The following is a 21242-nucleotide window of genomic DNA, read 5'->3' as shown; positions in this document are numbered from 1 at the left end:
ATGCTGCGACGAGGTAAAATCTCAGAGGATGTTGATATCCAAAGCGGAGTCTGCCAAGATTACATATTGTCAACGATATTATTTCGTCTTGTTCTTTATGATGTTCTTTATCCTCCTTTGTCTAGAGGGCGTGAATGAGCTCAATGGATAATGACATCTTTCCTCAAACAACTCTGTTGATGTTTTTTCTGTGCTTCTATATGGTAGTAGCACATGGAGAGTGCTCAAAGACACCAAGTCTCCGTCACTACCTGTCTTCGTTATATCATCGGAGTACGCTGGTCTGACACTATTACAAATGAAGAACTTGATGGACGTAAAGGTCTCACCCGTAGATGACGTGATCGGAAAACGATAGTGGCAGTGGATAGGTCACACGCTAAGGAGGGGTGACAATTGCATTGCTGGCTACGCCATGCAGTCGAATCTACCCTCCCAAGATACCACCGAGTGAGTTGCTCCAAGAGCACTTGGTGCATAACAGTAAGAAAGGAGTACAGGTATCTGCGGAACTGAAGCAAAAAGTGGAATAAGTTAGAATGAAGAATTTATGCAGATTTTTTAATTGATAAGTTGTTTAAAAATATTAATGTTATGATCAATGTAATTATACAAACATAAAGTAAAATACGGAGAAGGTCGGATAAGCCAACAATTGTAATAGCCACCTAATGAAATAAAATTAAGTTAGATATAGCTGAATATACGCTAGTATAAAAATATTTACTATTTATATGTAAGCGACTAATAACACAGGAAATAAAATCATATTTTCGTTAGTTTTATACTTACTAGAAGGCATGACAATCCAACAATCACAAGCGATATGCAAGATACTTTTATCTGTCCAACATTATACGCAATCGCACCAAAAAAGTTAGTTCCAATGAAATAACCCAATGAATCTGGAATGAAAACTGTTCCAAGTTGCCATTTTTTCGGATGCAAATGCTCCATTAGCCAAATAGGGAGACATGGTTCCAGCATCGCCATTGTTGAAGTCGACATCCATATTGCTATTACGATGGCAATAACCATTTTATTCCGCAAGAGGGGTTTCCATTTAGGTTTATCAGCTTCGATGGTAACCTAATTGAAAGCGAAGTCGTCAAAGAGAGATAATGAAATCGTTTAGATAATCGAAACAAGAAATGTAGCTTAATAGATACTGAAAATAATGCTATGGTATAGAAAAATGCAAATTACATATTTTATCCAAGTATGAAAAATACCTCTGGTTTAACGGATAGATCCATCAAGGACATCTGCGCAACTAGGCAGTGTAAGAAGGAATCGATTTACTTTCGGTGAAGGGAAATTTAATATTCAAAGTCTACTTACTGAAGTTCCCAAAGATAAACACTGCTAAAATATAAAAAGGTGTTGATTTTCCAGCGAAGTCATTCAAGAAGCTTCCAAATGGATATCCAATAAGTACACCGAGAGCGATGCTACCAAGAATTACACCCATAATCCTTGACCTTTTATCATCTTCTGGGTAAAGCTTTGAAAGATAATACGATTTTCGATTGAATTGTAGATAAGTATGAATATCGCGCACATGTATATATTATAATGGAAATTTTATCATAACTGATTAAATTGCTAAACTTATTTATACACTGCCCCATATAATCATAGATCCATTCGTATTTTCAACTCATTTGTATATTATACTAAGCTAACAGATTGTATGACTGTCAATGTTCTGATACTTCTTGTTAGGAGGATGTTAACTTTAATGCGGAGAATTATATAGACTTCTGTTATAGGTATAAAAGGTTTTGTGTTTCCCTATATAAGGAACGATTAGTACATAACAGCTCCGTGTATACAAAGGTAAAAATTCAAATGCCCTGTAATTTTTAAAAAGCCATTTACACAAATAATTTGATCTGGAAAGCACTGTATTGACAATAGTCAACCCCATCCGTTTCACACTAGTTTAATATTATTAGCAAATGTGAAGAAGTTAACCTACAACAGATACAACAAGTCGGAATACCGAAAGACGAATGTTCCGGGTATGAAGGTGCTCCCCTATGTTTTATCCGGTAGTTTCGAGAAGCGCTAGTACTAAGCACATGTATGATGTCCTAAGCAAGATTTTTCCCCTATCTACGACGAATCCACCTTTCTTTTGTCTGTCCTCCAGGCTCCGCTCGGCTGATCGTGCTCATTCATGGGTGCTTGGTCAACTACTGCTTTCCATTGCATGCACGAAGGTTAGTAAAGCAAAGAATCTTCATTAAAAATACAGGTTGGGACATAAGCTGCAATCTCAACGATGACAGAGGTTCCATTCAAGTACTTTGGTGAGATTTTCCAAATAATTTCGAATACTCATTATTGTTCTGCGACAAGCATCCGATACATCGCTCCAGGAGGACATCTTTGCTCAGATCCTCATATCTAGGCTTGATCGCAACCAAAACATCATTGGGATGGGCACTATATGTCTGTTCGAACGGACCCAATTCATTAGCAGCTGCAGCTTTTGGCATTCGTACCACGAGTCCGCAGTGAGTCATGTATGAGGCATGGTGTCCGAAACCGCTGTAGTTTCCGTAGTTCCTCTTTAGGGGTCATCCCGTGTGAAGGCCGTTTTTTCGCTCTTTTTAGATTTTTTTTGTGAAAGACTGGATAAACATCCAAATACGGATTTTTCACCATATATTTATTAATATCTTGAGCATTCGTAACAATTTTTCCAGCCGGATAACGTAGTCCATTATTGAAATACAGAGCAATTTATACCCCCATTTGCAGAAAAGGTGTTTTTCTGCTGCCACGCTAGAGGGCGCTGTGATCATCTTAAAGAAAAAATGCAAACGGAATTTTAACGTGCAGACTTAACTACAGTCCGCAAACGAGGATTATTAAAAAATATTAAAAGCTACATTTTTGGTGCCGTGTTCAACTTTTTTTGTGAATTTTGGTGTATTTTAAGGAATAAAAAAAACCACTGAATGAATCGCGATTATCCTAGTTTGCGGACCGTAGAAATATGTTCTGAATAAGTCGTGAAAGTTTCGAAGAATTTTGGGTTATGGTGTCAGCAGATTTTCAATATGCCGTTACGAGAAAAAAGCATTAAAAAAGTAGAATATGATTTTTAGCCATAAAATCTTAACTGATCGAAGCACTTACATCAAACTCTCCTACATATTCCGGGAGTTCGGCTGTCAAAATATCAATATACGATGTTGCATCTCTCTTTTCGAGGATTCTGTGAAGTGGTTCAACGCTTCTAGCCATTATATATCCCCACACCTTTATGACACTCCCACAAAATTTAAGGGTTGGCTTTATATGCCATGGCTGTAGTTTCCTACTGGGAGTTTTCCACACCCACTTGTGATTATTCGTTCCCAAACAATTCACTTTGGACTCGTCGGGCGATAAGCCTTACCTCAATCTTCGTCAGCCCACTGCGAATAATTTCTTGCGAAATTTAGACGTTGTTTCATATGCCTTGTTAACAGGGTTTTCGACTTTGACTCTTCCTCGTAATCAAATACCTCGCAGTGTTCGAAGATTTTTTTTAAAATGATGTAGTCATATGTCATTTTGAATTGATGAACTGCATTTTTAACCCTTAAGCTTCACAGATTGCGCAATTTTTTTCTTTCATTGCCTTCAGAAACAGTTTCCAGCGGACCTCTTTTATTTTTGGTAGATAATTTTACTTATTAAGGTTTGCAAAACAAAACCTTATTAAAATCGGTTCAATGTCTGTCTGTTTGTCTGTCTGTCTGTCTGTCACAGGCACTTTTCTCAGAAACGGCTTTACCGATTGACACAAAATTTGGTGAGAAGGTGGGAACTGTGGACCCCTTGACATGCAGTGAGTAATATATATATATAAAGGTCTTAATTAGTACTTTTCGAACCCAGTCTTAGTTTTGAGATTTGTTAACAAGGCGGGGAGTGGGAGGGGTGGAAAGTGATGATTTCTTTAATGGACAAATTCTTAGAAACTACCCAACCGAAAAATCTGAAAAAAATCATGAAGCTGCCTCTATATGGTGCCCCCTCAAAATACTCTCCATATCGATATCCGTTCAAATTAAGTTAATAATAGTATATCACCATATTTTTGGGGAAATTGAGTTAAATTTATCCCAGAGTTATAAAAGTTGGTAGTAGTATAAAATATAATATAAAGCATATTATCCCCAAGTTTAATCAAAATCATACTATTACTAACAAAGTTACAGTAGCTCAAAATTGACTTTACCGTGTAAATTTACTGCAACTAAATATCAATATCGCACTAAAGCGACAGTCAGACATGCTAAATGCATATACATAGCGGGCTACGTATAAATGTTATAGTTCTACACTCGAAGCAAACAAAACCTTTCATACCTGAAGCGCCCTGCTTCCGGTTTCCCGACTTGTTCATTTTTAAATTAAACTGAAGCTTCTTTTGAACTGAATCGTTTAAGCTCTACCATTTCTATATGATATGTTCAAAATTAATTTTTGAAAATATCAGTAGAGCAAACTTCAAAAAAGTGATAACAGATAACAAAGCAATGAAAGAATGATCTTATACCACGGAAATCATTGACGGAAATTCAGAAAAGCCTTTATTCTACAGTGTCTATTTAATTTACCTTTTCGTAAAAGTACCCTTTTGAGTTGGAGATTCCAATTTAGCGAGAGTATTTTCTTATTGACATAATAATTCTCCAGAAAGATAAAAATTTGTAGCTTAGCAATCCGAAAATCTCAAAATTAATTTACTACTAAAATTTCAATCAAACCTTGGGTATAGAAAACGATTGGTTTCTGGAATATGTGAACTTTCCTCGACAATTGTATCGAAGGACAAAAATCTTCTCTTCCCCAACTTGAGCCTAATCGAAGTAGACTTTGCTTCCTCTTGCGGCGCTACCTTTTATATTCTAGTAGCAAATTTCCGGCAGGTTTCTCCAGGATAAGGAGGATCTGAATTGCGCAAGACTAAAGCATTCAGACTTGACGTCTTCCGGCGTAAGTCGTCCTTCCAGCTTTTGTCATTTCTACAGAACTGCTATCTCCACTCATCGGATCGGAGTCTTAGGAATCTGAGATCACCCCCAGGAATTATTATCACTTGAAATCTAATCTAATAAAATACATCCCATTAAAATATTTGCGACAGGATGATGGCTGAGATGGTTGAGATTAGCATCACGATCGCCAGTCCCACGTACAAATCTAATTGTATCATGAATTTTTGTACATGTTCCCGTGCTTGATCTGCTGATATATTTTCATTACTTACACAGCATCAGATGTTGATGACATTGAAATACACAGTCTCTAAGAAAATAACAATAAGAGGGGGGAGGCATGTATAAAATTTCAAAATTCAGATTAAAGTCGTTATAATATTTTATTCACTTTTCGAAGTATACATGATGTTTAGCTTTACATGTATAACAGTTTGTGACAATGAGAAGTTTGGTGCAAACCAGTCTATTCTTCTAACAAAGTTGTAGTAGATCGAAAGTGAGCGATTTGTATTATTCTTCAAATATGATGATTTATTCTTACAATGTCAATAAAACAATACCATCTATTACCCTTCTAGCAATCATTCTCCTGCTCTCGGGTGGAACTACCGCACAGTTAACGTTACGCCGGAATAGCAACCACAACGCATAACAGAACAGAATAAGAATAATTCCGAACATGATTTCCAATATGAAAAACCGGCCAGTCAGCATCAATTCAACTCTTACCCCACCGTTAAATAAGTTGTTTATCTAGGTGTTACAATTAATTCTGACCTGTTCAATATATCACACGGTAACAAGGTATTAAGTCGTGTAAACAGAGCCTTTAGGTCCATACAATATTTCGATTTAACAATTCCACCCACAAAAGGCAAAAATTTTTTGCTATCAGCAAAGGCACTGTACCGGCAGATTTGGGGTACTTCTTATATAAAATATTTAAGTGGGCATTTGTCCAATTTGTACCTAGCTCGTATTGAATGTGCGTATATTATGTAAAACTATTGATTTTTGCGTGATACTCACATTCAAAGTCTCAGATTGTATGAAAAGTTTAAAACTTGCATTTTTTTCTATCTTGCAAATATCGATGTTCCCTTAATCAGTGCTAAGGCTTGTTAGCACTGATGAAGGGAACAAGTGGTTCCCGAAATAATGGTATTTGCAAGATTAATAAATATCACTAGCGAATAGAAAAAAAGCAGGTCTTAATTATTTCAAATAATTTAATTGCTAGAAACACCGCGAAATTACACTTAGATTGTAGTAAATTTGCACAGAGTGACAATTTTGATTTATTTATACACCAAACTTGGGGCGATCATGCTTTCTATTATAGTCTATGCTACTGCATTCTATGATTCTAGGCTGAAAAGGTTAGGTATGTAAATAATATAGTAATATATTATTATTGACTTTATTTAAACGAGCATCGCTATGGGAGGTATTTTAAAACCTAGAGACCGTATAGTGGCAGTTTCATGATTTTTGTCAGAGTTTTATATTGGGTAGCTTCTGGAAATGGGTTCGTGAACAAAAAATATATAATTACTTTACAACCGCCGCACTCCTCCCCTTTTGTATTAAAAGTCAGAACTGATGCCACTTTTGAAAAGTATTAATCGAGACCTTGATTTGATACCGCACATAACTATATCCTGTGAAAAAAAATTAGACCTCCCTTTTGCATGTATCCTCCCCCGCCTTATTATGCTCAACGTAGAGCAATGTTACTCACTGCATGTATGGGAGATCACTGTCCCCACCAAATTTTGTGTCAATGGGTGCTGCTTTTTCTGTGAAAAGTGCGTGTGACAGATAGACAGACAAATGGACGGACAAAATGGCAGAAAAGACTTTGTTTTACACAAAAAATGAAAATGGTGATGGTACGAAGCACATCTTCAACCAGATCCTTTATGATTCCGCCTTAACCGCTGTCCTGGTTATTAACGTGTTGAAATTCCTGTCATATTCCACCACTTAATCGTCGACTGTATGGGAATCGAAATGGGTGAGTAAAATTCTCACCATAAGAACCCATTTTCGAAACACCTCACAATAGTGACAACGATCTTTTCAATAGAGAAGGTTGAATAGTCCTCTAAAACGTCCCTCGACTTAAGCATGATGTCCAAATTCCCTCGTAATCTAATTACTTCCCTATCCTAAGTCACAATCTCTCCCCTTATTTCCTCTCCCTCTGTCCATCTATTGAAATTGATTATAGTGATTGGAGTTTTTTCAAATCTTTCCTCCAGGGTCGAACATCATCGGTGTTGCCTATTATAAAATGTTATTATTTTAAGCCAGTGTATAAACCTAAATATTAATTTAACTGTTAGGGTTGCCGTTGGATTAAGTATGTTTTAAATTAGTGTCCATCATCATCAATAAAATGTTGTAAAAACTTGTTTTTCAAAAACTCAATTTCATTTCGCCGCGTGAAACAAGTTGGGAAATCAGAAGCTAAACGCTTTAGGTATGAAAGGATATAGGAATATTTGAGTGGGCATTTGTACTCAGCTGCTAATGTTTATGCATTTAGTTTGTCAGGTCACTCACTTTAGTATGATATAGACATTCAAAGTCTTAGAATGCAATACATTTGCACAAATAAGACAACTTTGACCTATTATAAATTTGCTAGTGATAGTGCGATTTCCAGCAAACTTGGTAGTATCGTGTTCTACAGTATAGCATTTATTACCGCATGATGATTCTAGGATAAACTCAAAGGGGTTGCCCAGTAAAATTCTAAAAAATATAGTTCTAATGAATATGATAATATTATATCATTATTAACTTTATTTAAACAGGTGTCGGTATGGAGACTATTTTGAGGGCCAGATACCATGCATTGATTTTCAGATATTTGGGTTTCTGAGAACGAGTCCTTGGAGTAACTGACTCCATTCCGACCCCCGCATTCTTCCCTTTTGTAACCAGTGTACTAATTAAGACCTTCCATTTGATACCCCATACGCTTATATAATACTAATAATAATCGTAGCCGCAACAATGCATATTGGATCAGGGCCTTGAAGTGTGTTAGAGCACTTCATTCAAAACTGTAACGGTACACCACAGCAAACTGTAGGAATCAATGTGGTCAGCATTGCACTCGACGGAGATTATTATCCCGATTTAACTCAGGTACTCATTCACAGCTGAGTTGACTGCTATCCGGCATCCAATCACGATAACAAACCCTTCTGTCACCAGTGAGATTTGAACCGCGACCTTCCGCCACGACGGCCCACCGCTCCAACCACTTGAGCCATCCGAACACTACCACACGCCTATACCCGGTGAAAAAAAAATTACACTTCCCCTTTTGTATATATAGGTCCCCCCCCCCCCCCTCCTTAAACTCAATGCGGAATTATGTTACCCACTGTATGTAATGGAATTCACAGGTCCCAGCTTTCTTATCAATAGGAGTAACCGTTTCTGAGGGACAGACAGGCAGTAAACCGATTTTAATAAAGTTTTGTTTTATACAATACCTTAAAAATTGAGCTTTAATTTGACTTAAAAAGAAAAACTACAAAAACGCACCATTTTCTACCCTTGTCTTTTTTGTTTCAGTTTAAATTTAAAAACACGTTTCTGCTGTTGGTTCATAGGAGTAAATTGTATTTCGCAGTTCCGTAGAAAGACCGTGAGCCTTATTTATTCCTGGCATTAAATTTACAAAGCCAAGGAGTCTCTCTAATCCATATGACTATTAAAATCATATAACTGCTACATATCCTAGCTGTCGTGCATGATTGAATCGAAATGTATTCGAATGAAATAAACATAAACATTTATTACTCACTTGAGCAACCAGACTCATTCCGCACACTCCAATACAGGCAGATCCGATTCCTTGGATAGCCCGGGCGATCAATAATGTAACATATGTTTCGCCCAGAGCGAATACTACAGAAATCCACATAAAAAGGTCATAGTGTAAATGTTCAATTCCACATTCCTTTACGCTAGCAGGCACTTACTCAATGAGGACAGCAACAGCCAGAGAGTGCCAAAAACAATTGGTATCCTGTATCCCAGTCGTATCGAGAGATTTCCGACAATTGGATTAGTGATAAGTTGAACCAAAGCTTTCATGGCTAACAGGAGGCCAATTGACCCATTCTCGCTTTCCAAAACTTCATCGATGTTTGGCGCGACGGGGACTATCTCATCATAGCTCTCCTCATTCGGTATGGAGAAGTTAATCTGAGTCTTTCCAGCTATCGGATGTTTCCCGACAACATTAGGTGCATGATGAACATCTGGTCTGGGATGTACACTTATTGCATGCGACGTCACCAATGTTCTGTTATCCAGAAAATGCGATAGGTAATCCGGTAAAATGGGCACTGAAAAGGACAAAAAGAAGCGTTTATAGCTTCTACTCCGGCCACACACTCTATTGCACATTTCTTTCACATTAATTACCAACAACAGTCAACAATATGTTATCAGCTAGAAGTGCAACGTAAACAAGCGAGGCAATAAGTAGCCTGTTTTGGGGAACAGCACGCGTGGTACCACTATTCGACGGCGTAAACATATTTCACTGCACTAGGACTATGGGAACGAATTCACCGATTAATATCCCTTCGAATCTGATATCCTCGGACTAATTCTTCATGAATGTTCAACCGACATTAACGCTCCGCAACAGGTGCTACCGCCAGGATAATAGAAACACGTTTAACCCGACTTCACCTCTAACACGTCTATTTATAAGGAGCGACTAAGCGCGTATAGTATATAGCCAATTCCATCATACCAGCGACATACGCCATAAATCTGTGCAAGTGCTGATACCTATAACACCCATAACGCCACGAGCCAAGGAAGAGTATCACTGTCTCTAAGTGACCTTCTTTATAGACACTGAAATATACAGTAAAATGGGATGAAAGGGATAAAAGTTCAATGTTCCAGCATAAACATGTATTACATAGTACTAATGGATGTTTATTTCTGTGCAGATTCTGGCATTCCGTACATGCACCATTTTTTCAGGGTGACTGGAGCTCTAATAGCTATTAAATTCTCCTTAAAATTGATATGAGTAATGATTGGGCTTACTTAGATATATGGAACGTATCTATAAATGTATATTTATCTGTGCTTTTGTGTTATGCGTAAGATTATCATCATGAATCAAATCAATATTTGCTTTTATTCGCCAGCGATAACGTAAGTAATTGAGGCAGATGTCCTCCGAAATTCCCAGCACTATTCCCCAACGATTCATTGACCACCTCCACATATTGCTTCATTGGGTTGCGTCTCTCAGAACTTTATTGTGGCTACGTTAGACAGATACGTGTATATGAAGCCAAATGAGATAATTTGTGTAAGGCGTTCTTCTTTATTTTCCTGAAATTGCCTTCATTATGACACGATTCATAAAGTGTATTATTGAAATTAAGCCAACGACATAGTTTTGGGAACGGAGATTATTATCTTGTTGGGTTTTGAACCATGTACTATTTTATAAGAAAAAATGCCTAATACATAACCCAAGATTCGCAACATCGCATACGTTTTCAAAATGGTCTACTGTGCGAGAACTGTATTTTGTGTATTTTCGCTCCAAGTTGGTATTATGAGTGATAGCAAAATTAATAATGTACGCGAAATGACCCATCCTGTCTACTAACAGAACATTAGGCTTATTCTGTGTAATGCGGCTATCAGTTAAAAATTACTGATCTCTTTACATACCATAAACAGAACTTTCGAGTGCTGCCTGAGGTTTATAATGGTAAACCAGACTTGTTTACGTAACTAGCCAATGCTTAAGAGTCTGGTTGAAAAGTCCATAGTCTAACACATAGATAGCGCTACTAGTGTTAGATCCACATGATTTTTAGTTAATCCTAGCCCCCTAAAAAACACGTGTGCAGCTGTCAGACTATTAGTTTGTGGTATAGAGCATTTTGAGTCAAGCAACCTTTGTTAGTTTGAAGAAAATGGACATAAAGAATTCCTGGGTTAGTAAAGCATTGCTTTTTGGCGAAAAAAAATACTGTTGAAGCTGTGCCGACAGGATGCTGCTGCGCTTACCAACAGGAGCTCGAGATGTTTGGCAACGTCACACGTATCGAGGAGTGGAATTAAAGCAGCCATCCGGTTAACACCTAACCTACAATTCGTTAAAACTTTTAAATCCGAAGCGGTAGTTGAAAACACATTGAACCACTAGCCGAGCAGGCGGCAACTAATGGTTCCTTGAAGAATAGCCTGGAGGTCTATGACCCAACGTGAAGTTCCGAATGGATATGTGGGAAGATGTTTCCGTCGTTCCAGCCTCCTGCGCACGCAATGCCCAGAAGGCATCCTCGTACAAGTTTGCAGCCAAAGAAAACCTCCATCAGCACGTGTGGTGTTAAAATCCTCGCCCTTTCGCTAGGCCTCACGCGTCCGTTACACTGGCAGTTTCGCATCCCCTGGAGGTCGCGCCTTATCCTAGGCACCGATTTTCTCAAGCATTTTGGACTACTCGTCGACATAAAAACCGGAAACCCTAGGACCCTGCCACATACGCCTCCGCATTCGGAATGGTCAGTCAAGATGTCCACCAGACTGGCACCACAAACTCCCCGTACCCGGCGTGATTGAAGAATTTCCCAGGGTTTACGAATCCCGTGTTAAGCACAGCTGCCCCTACTCACGGCGAACGACACTACATCACGAAAATCGGCTCATCGGTATCAGATCGCCCACGTAAGCTTCACCCTGAAAAGTTGAAAGTTGCGAAAGGGAAGTTTCAATTCATGATAAGCAAAGATTACCGTCGACCTTCCAAAGTCCCTGGGCAAGCCCCTTACACCTCGTACCAAAGAAAAACGGTTCCTTGCGCTCGTGCGGAGAATACCGCCGCATCAATGCTGTGACCAGCCCGGAAATACTCGAGGATGTCACCATGAACCTTGCTGGAAAACGTGTATTTTCCAAAATAAACGTGTTGAAGGCCTTCCATCAAATACCCGTCGCCGAAAGCGATGTCCCCAAAATGGCGGTGACTACACTGTTCGGTCTGTTTGAGTTTACGGCGATGACCTGCGGTCTCCGTAATGCCGCGCTAACCTTTCAACGTTTTATGGACGAGGTCTTTTCAGGACTGGACTGTTGCTTTTGCTATATGGACGACTTATTGGTTGAATCAGAGTCAAACCAAGAGCACATGAAGCACTTGCGCTTGATTTTCGAACATCTCACGAAGTTTGGTGTGGTGGTGTGCACGAGCTGGAGTATCTCGGGCATGTTGTTAGTGAAAAAGGTTCCTCGTCACCTATGTCGAAAAACTGAATTTTGGACCACCGATCTTAATGAAACAGACATGATCGCTATCAGTGTACAGTTGGCCTGAACATCGAATTCGAAGGGCTTAATATGCTGATTTGTAATTTGAGAGTCTCTGTACTCCATCCTGATCAGACCTTTGACCAAGGAAAATGGCGCAACCGACCAAGACGAATTGAGCCCGCTTCTAAGCAGAACAAATACTGACGAAAAAGACCCTGCATTGTCTTCGTCTTCAATTCATCAATCTGCTCCTGGTCAAGCTTCACTCCACTCAGATTATCGTCCTTGCAAATTAAGTGGAGTTGCCTGCAATCTGCATGCAAGGAACTCGCCTGATCGTCACTGCAAAAATAAGCGTGTAGCGAGTTGATTTGACAATGATGTTGCGCCATCACGTCGAATATGCTCCTATCTCCAATATCACAATGCTCCATAGCAAAATTATGATGGTAAATTCGGAATTTGGTCATAGTAGTACGCATCGATTTTGGTCTACGGCACCATGCGCTTAATTTGTTCTTCCCCGGGAGATGCGACTTCAGTACCAGCTTCACATGAAGCAGGAATTCGGACAGCATCTTTCAGGTTACGAAGTCGAGCCTGGGTTCCTTGCAGAATTCCTAGGTGCTTGTAGAAGTTTGTCTTAGTTATGGCTTGCCGACGTCTCCATGCCGTCGCAACTGACTGCATACGACAAAACGTTTTTGTTTGAGTGAGTCCAAAATTTGAACTACGGGTACTTAACTTAGGGCAACCTAGTAATATTCTGCCTCAATGAGTCGCGCCTATGTTCCAAATAACACAAAAGCGAATTTTCCCGCCGCCGATTTGCTACAACTTAAATTCTTCCTTCTTTTCTTATCTATTATCGTGGCGTATTCTATCCCTAAGTACCAAGTGTGGCGAAATAGAAATAAACCACCATGGGCCCCCATAATAAATTCCTTAATCTCTGGTATGGTACCTGCTACGTCACAACGCATGGGTGATCCCGGAAACTCTTAGTTAACCGTCGTGAGTGGCCTTCCTGTGAAATAGTATGAAAAGTTGTATTTGATATCGCAAATGAAACGCTACGATTTCATTATCGTATAACGCCTCACGCGAAACTTTACAGTATCGTGAAGATACTAAGTAATCATCCTGAAAGAATGCCTGCCAGAGAGGAAAATTGTTTCTCCTATACCGATTACATTGCCTGAAATTTTTGAAGGCGAAAGCTGGGTCCACCAGAGTCGCTTTTTGTCATCGATGTTCTTCATTAAGAAAGGAAAAACAACTCCTTTGGGAGCTATGCTATGTAATAGAACCCCTAGGATGGTCGACGCATGCCTCGCCTAGGATCATCGGAGTGAACCAACAGGGATGACGCGCAGGCATGGTTGGCACGCTATTCTCCGCATAGGAGTTTATGGTAAAGACATCAGTAATTCAACTAAAAGATAACTATTAGGCTACCTTCTAACATATTCATAGAAGATACATCGAATTGATTGATTGAGTGGTTTGAATCATAAGCGGATAATAAAATACCTTTATTTAGCACGCCTGTTAGCCCATCATCATTCACAGAAAAACGTATAAAGGCATGATAATATTCGTGGTGGCGGAATGTGGCTTCTTCTTACAGATCCATCGAAATATTGTACACAATGCGTTGTGCACACCCGTGATTATTATCCTGATATGACTCAGTTTAGTAACTGCAGACATTCTGGTTTTGCGCCGAGGTCCAACAATTCAATATGCTTGGCGCTTGGCGCCCTAATCTACGCTATCGCTCCATCTCGGGCAGGATCTGCCTCGTCTTCTTTTTAGACCACAGATATTGCCCTTATAGACTTTCTGGGCTGGATCATCCTCACTCATGCGCAATAGGTGACCTGCCCACCGCCGGATTTTATCCACAACCTGACGGTCGTGGTATCGCTCATAGATTTCGTCGTTATGTAGGTTACGGAATCGTCCATCCTCATGTAGGGGGCCAAAAATTCTTCAGAAGATTCTTTTCTCGAACCCGGCCAAGAATTTGCAATTTTTCTTACTAAGAACCTATGTTTCTGAAGAATACATAAGGACTGGCCAGATCATTGTCTTGTACACTAAGAGCTTTGACCTTATGGTGGGACGTTTGGAGCGAAACAGTTTTTATAAACTGAAATAGGCTCTGCTGGCAGCCAACAACCATGCGTGGATTTCATCGTCATAGCTGTTATCGGTTGTGATTTTCGACTCTAGGTAGGAGACATTTTGAATGGTCTCAAAGTTATAGTCTTCTACTATTGTTCTCGTTTGACCAGTACGATTCTCTGTGTTTCATTCTTTGGTTTTTGGCACCACCATGTACTTCGTCTTGCCTTCATTAATGTGCATCCCAAGATCTCGCACCGCCAGCTCGATCTGGGTGAAGGTAGACTATACATCTCTGGCTATTCTTCCCATCATATCAATATCATCAGTGTAGGCCAGTAGTTGGGTGGATAAGACGGGTGGCTCCGCGTATATAATTGATGTCACTATCCCCTATAATAGCAACGTAGAACGGAAATACGTGGGGAAGAAAGTGAACTATGGGCCACCGGCTCGGAAAATCAAAGAAATTTGGCGTCACGGGAAAGTAGTAGCAGGTTCCTTAATAATGTCAGCTACAGGTATTGTACCTAAATCCCCCGCGGCTTCCTTTGATGTCCTGGGACTCTCACACAATCTGGTTCAAACCAGGCAGAAATATACTATTCTGTGTATGTATTCGATGTAGCGAGGAGTTCTCGATTGATTCTCCCACTAACCTACCACCGGCCACCACCACCAGCGGCCCTTTATCTTTTAATTAGGTACGATTGTCCGGTCCTAAATACTTGAAACTTAGTAGTATAATAGTATTAGGTCAAATCCGGCACCTGCCAAGATTGTGATAAATCGGATAAATAGTAAAGAAAATAAAAAAAAAATAAAAATAAAAATACTCTAAAACAGATTTTAATAATTATTAATACTAATGCCATATCAACAATTAAAATATATAAAATATTATTCTGTTAAGCGGAAGTTGCACCGCGTCATTAAAGAGCTATTCTGCCCCTTTTACTGTTTATAGTGTACCTTTTAATCATAGTATCTCAAGCAAGCCTATAACCGTTAGGAATTTTATTATATTCCCTACTTCTAAATCTTTCAACTTTGTATCTGGAATTAAATGTTCTCCTGGATGCCTCGACCTACTTTGCACAAGTGCCGAACACTGTCCCAGAACGTGTATAGAGGTTTCATCACACTCCGCAAAGAACCCGCAGGTAATGACCGTAAATATCCCTACCTTCCCTGAGTGATAGTTTAGCCGGCACTATGATTCGGAGGTTCTTCTTGGTGACTGCTCCATCCCTGGTAGGTCCACTCAGTGTAGTTCTCTCACGCGTTCCTCTTCATTTTTTAATGTCATAGCCATGAACCTATTTCCGATTACACAGAAGGGTTCTCGCCCGTGTAAAGGCGTTCATGCCCGCTCCCTGGCTAGTTCGTCCATTGCCTTCCAACCCAACATGGCCTGGAACCCAAAGTATCCAGACTTTAATGAGCGAGTCGAGCGTATTGCGTCTCTCCGGGCATTCCCATACCAGCTTAGAGTTCACCTGGTTGGACCTAAGTGCCTTGATCGCCGTTTGCCTATCAGTCAGAATTGCAATGTTCCGCCCCCTGTAGTTCTTTCGGAAGTAAAGGAGGTACATCTGTCTATGGTGTATATTTCCGCCAGGAATATGCTAGTGTTCTTACCCATTGGTTTCAAATACATTTCCCTTGAACCAATGACCCCGGCACCCCCCCCCCCTCTGCTGTGAGGAATCCGTCAGTGTTTAGCCATTAGTTGCTGGTTTAAGCCGTATGTCACAGCCACGCTCTCCCAGTTTATCATGTTACTCCAACGTGTTTCAAACTTCTTATCGGAATGATATGAATGTTTCGGGGTACCACCTAGAAAGAATTTTAATCTACCTCCGATTTAGGTAGCCCTCTGATGATCCACTGATACTCCCGACCATTCAGAAGATTGCCCTCCTTGCGTATATCTGTATATGCATATGGAAAAGGGATAGCCCCAGAACGACCTCCAGGGATGCCGTTGAGCATGTCCGCATTGCCCCACTGATGCACACAAAAGTCAATCTTTGGAGTTTGTGTAATTCCCTGGCTTGTATTCTGAGTTCAGTTCAGCCCATAGGTAATCATTCGCCTTACTATTGCTGTGTACATCCAAAATAGTATTTTCGGGCTTCAACCCCATTTTTTTCTGCTATGGACCTAAAACTCATCAGAGCCCTTGTAGGTTTCGGACAAGTGTTACCGACATGCGTCTTCCAGAGTAATTTTTGGTCTAGCGTAATTCCCAAATAGTTGACCTTTCTCGTTTCCCCTTCATGTCATGTCACCTTATAATCCTCAAGTGATCAAGCTTACGTATCCTAGTGAATGGTACTATGGTGGTTTTGGCTGAATTGATCAGCAGTCCCACCTTCCTGCACCAGGTACTAGTAGCCCTTAGTTCAGTTTGGCTTGTATCACATAGGGTATCCTCGTATTTGCCTCTACAAATTAAAACAATGTCGTTCGCGTAACCCTGGACCTTTATTCCAGTATTTGTTAGCATGTCCAACAGTTCGTCCACTACCATACTCCACATAAGTGGCGATAGTACCCTGCCCTGTGGATAGCCTTGAGTAGTATTCATGACAATAAAATTTGTACTTGTCGGTACTTCTACTTGCCTACTCTCTAACATTTTGCCCACCCAGAAAGCTAGAGTGTTTCCCACTCCTTTGTGGCTCAGGACATCTTGTATCTTTGTATGCGGTGTTTGTCGAATGTTTCTTCGATATCCAAAATCTGACATACATCCATCAGCTTATACAGAACAGTTTCGGTTGACCGTCCTGCTCGGTAAGCGTGTTGACGCTTTAAAATGTTAGTTCGAATATAGTTGTCTAACAATGGTAGGCAAATTGGCCTGAAAGATTTAGGGTGAAAAGGATCCTTTTTACCCACTTTCGGAATAAAGATCACTTGCTAAGCTGCCCCTTACCACCCTCAGAAGAGACTCTAAGAGGATTTCTAGGTCTCGCTGGATTAGTGCTGGGAAGATGCTATCTGCTCGGCGTGATTTCAGTGGTTTAAAAGTTGCGACTACCCCTAGTTTCCAAACATACCTCTTTTGTTAGTTTCCAGTTCTCCTTTCTTCCCCTTTTATTCGTTTTTGGGGTGTCAGGCAAAATATTGTCGCCTGCCGCTATGGAGGAGGAGCCCGGGAAATGAGTTCTGAGAAGCATGTATTTATCTGTCCTCACTCTCGGTAAATGTCCCATCTTCCTTCTTCAAACTGACAAAAGATATTGCCCCGTCTTTGGCTACAGCTTTTTAAAGCATGGTTGCTTCTGTGATTTGTTCGATCCCTTCACAGAATTCCCTTAAGCTGTTCCGTTTTACTTCCCTGATTGCGTTGCTACACGCAGTCAGTGCATTTTTGTATCCCGGCCACTCCCCGGTTCGTTTTGCCCGGTTAAAGAATTTTCGTACCTCAGTCTGGCTAGGTTCCTACTCCACTAGAGTACCTCCCTTGACGACTTAGCTGTCTTAGCCAGACAGCTGGTGTCATATGCGTTAATGAGAACTTTGTTAAGGTTTTCCACGGCTGTTTCTAGTTCCAGTTTGCTCCTGATGTTAACGCCCCCTTGAAGGTGAGCCATGTTGTTGCTCAGGTGCATTGCATAGGAATCCACATCCGTTCTCGTGAGATTTCTTATTATTATTTTTATTTCGGAGTAACGCTCAATGTCAAATCTGATTATTCCATGATCGACACCCTCCAATTCGTTACATGCATTAATGAAAAAAAAAAAAATATGTGAAAATCCTACATTCACGCTAATATTTAATATCACCCAGTAATTAACAAATTTTAAATTGATTTTTGGTTCATTCTTTCTCTTTTCTGACTTCAGTTTTTGCAACACATCAATGAATCCTTCAGAGTTCCTCTTGCCTTCCACTTGTCACTAACGTTAAATTTAAGTAGCAACCACTGCTGGGCCAGAAGTGTTTCCCAATTTTTCCGCTCCCGACATAATCCAAGAAATAGTCCTCGCAATGAGCGCAACAGTTCTTTTCGGGCAAATAATTGAATAAATCGATTTATGTCCCGATAATCGTCACAATTTTAAATTTTAACACCTTGGTTGCCAATTAATTCGAAAGCAATCCGCTCCCTCACATCACCACAGCAGAACTCCTCGCGACCAATTTCTTCCTCAAGCAAAAACGATCTCCCATCCCATCTTTTGCTCATCAGCTGTCTCTTCAATCAGCCAGTCCCGGTTCCATTCATCCTCATTCCGCTCAACAGGGCATTGAACCTAGAAGTTCATGCCGGCTCAGCGACAACAACAACACCCCATGCCGAGCTCAAAACGTTGCGTCGCTAATGAGGCGAATGTATAATACATTATCACCGTTTAGTATTAGCTTGCACTATTTGGAGAATTAAAAGAAAATCTGGAACTGTGCAAATGTCAAAAAATTCTTCAGATTAGGGGAAAGGGACCAGTTGTTAGATTTTTTATAAAATAATTAAAATTACTCAATTTAAAAGTTACAAGTTGAAGTTAAAAGTTAGAATTGGATGTAGGGATGGAAATGGGTAAATTGGGAAAGCTAAGGAATGTTAGGACGGAGAAAAACGAAGGAATATTGCATATTATTAAATGCATTCTCCTGTCAGATTGTCCCTGGACAGTGTGAAGAAAATGTTGTCAATGTCGCAAAGCCGCAGTCACTACATACCTCACATGCCTACAACCTGCTTGAGCTCAACGTGGAACGATGATATACGCTGTACGCGTACATATGGGCTTACAGTTTCATCAAATTCGTATCAGTAGGTATCACTATTTTTGAGAAAAGTGCGTATAACAGACGGACAGACAGAAAGCCAATGAACGGAAGAAAACGAAATGTGACGTATTTGGTGGTAAATGAACGACAATATCAAATCGTAGACACAGGGAAATGAGGAAACATATTCTGGAACAACAATAACAATAGCACAATCAAAATTAGCATATAAAGAGATTATTGAAATTTGTAGAAGTAGGGATAGAATGCAGAATAATTTGAATTCTTTCTCAGATGAATAAAACGCTAAATACCAAGTTTTGTTTAACCAAATAATTTACAATATTGTATAACGAAGTCATTACGTTGCCTAACTTCCTCAGTTGTCTGTAGCTAACTTACTTCACCCACCCTCTCGTACACAACTTGGCAGGACTATTTACACCCATCAGAATATGCCATGCTCATCACAAGCAGCACGCTGTTGTCCATGGTGTGAAAGCGATTTGGTTTACTGTAGATACATACATATTTTCGCTAACTCCCGTATCTCGGGAGGAAACTCAATATACACAATATAATATACCTACTGCTGTCTATACCGGATATCATATGACCTATATATCCTTGCCCGGAATAATGACGGCGATAATACCTTTGCCCTAAGCTGTGTGGTGTGCAATTGTTTTATTCCAGTCCACGATTTTAAATAAATAGCAATTTCGCTCTGTGGAAGAAGATACGTAGAAGGGTCAGTAGAAGAGGTGAACGACTGGCATGGTTCTGTCTAGGATCTCCCTCCTTCCCAGTTTCTTCAATCTGAGAATTTTGTTACATAGTCCTTTATCGCATTTTAAGTCCATGTTAAATTTTATCCAAAAATAACGTATTGAGTTATACGTAAAAGAATGCTATTTTTGTCACTAAATCTACAGATTATTGGACTGTGCGACTACCATAGCGAATATTGGCTGTTTTGAAAGAGAAGAGCTTTTTATCACCCCCAAACGGAGGAGGATGCTGTTGCTTTGATCCTGTGGAAATTTCGCAGTGTTTCGTTGTCAGGAAAAATGGAGATAAGGTGAAATATAATTTTCCAAATGAGTGGCGTTCAAATGGGTTTGAAAACTATATAAAGATAAAAGCTTTCCTTGGCGTAAAATTTATAGTTAATAAAATTCTGTTTTGAAATTGTTGCTTCTAGGAGAAGTGCGTTGATGGAACACGGTGAATTTATCTTTGTTTCTATAAAGTGTTTCTGTCTTACTTTGCTTTTGTCTGGAATCAAACGTACACTAATAATATTTAATTCAGGTACATTTTATACCTTGAAAGTTTATTTTGATTTATTGTCAAGTCAGTAAGCTATTAACGAACTTAAAAAAGTTGATCGAATGTAAAATGTACCTGAAGTCATATCCTTTTAGCTTATAACTATGAACTCATATTTATCAGTTTTGCCTGTGAATCTGGGATGAGATGTGGTAAACAAAGAAGGTCAGTTCAGGATACAGTTAAGTCGTCGCAGGAATAGAAGTGAGAACAAGGACCAACCACAGGGTTATGCTTCCCTCGAAGACGTTGAAAAACTTGAATATTCAATTGCATCGATTATAGAAATGAAAGATTGTTTTCAGATAATATATGCAATAATTGTATCTACCTATTATTATAATTCAAACAAGTCGGGAAACCGGAAGCTGGGCGCTTCAGGTATGAAAGGTTTTGTTTGTTTCTTGTGTGAGTATATTTGAGTGTAGAACTATCCCATTTGTACGTAGCCCGTTAAGAATATGCATTTAGCATATCAGATTTAGTACTTCCGGTTGTAAATTTACACAGTAAGGCAACTTTGAGCTACTGTAACTATGTTACTAATAGTACGATTTTGATCAAACCTGGAGATAATATGCTTATTATACTTTATACTACTACCAACTACTGACATAAACTTAAGGGGGGTTTTACTCAATTTTCCCAAAAATACGGTAATATACTATTATTAACTAAATTTGAAGAGATATCGATATGGAGAGT

The 21242-nt window shown here is 39.6% G+C and overlaps 1 protein-coding gene across 1 annotated transcript in view; it reads right to left on the bottom strand.

Annotated features, from left to right (window-relative positions):
• LOC119651828 (synaptic vesicular amine transporter) overlaps positions 1-9700 on the bottom strand; it is a 29191-nt gene extending 19491 nt beyond the window's left edge. Inside the window, exons 1-6 of the mRNA XM_038055621.1 lie at positions 9459-9700; positions 9011-9379; positions 8833-8936; positions 1342-1504; positions 1233-1273; positions 793-1089 (exon numbers count right to left, since the gene is read on the bottom strand). Of these exons, the coding sequence (XP_037911549.1) occupies positions 793-1089; positions 1233-1273; positions 1342-1504; positions 8833-8936; positions 9011-9379; positions 9459-9573 (1089 nt within the window). The 5' untranslated portion in view covers positions 9574-9700. The remainder of the gene's footprint in view (positions 1-792; positions 1090-1232; positions 1274-1341; positions 1505-8832; positions 8937-9010; positions 9380-9458) is intronic.
• Positions 9701-21242: the final 11542 nt, after the last annotated feature.

Source organism: Hermetia illucens, chromosome 3 (assembly GCF_905115235.1).
Source record: "Hermetia illucens chromosome 3, iHerIll2.2.curated.20191125, whole genome shotgun sequence".
Taxonomy (NCBI): domain Eukaryota; kingdom Metazoa; phylum Arthropoda; class Insecta; order Diptera; family Stratiomyidae; genus Hermetia; species Hermetia illucens.
This window is presented reverse-complemented; position numbering and strand designations above follow the sequence as displayed.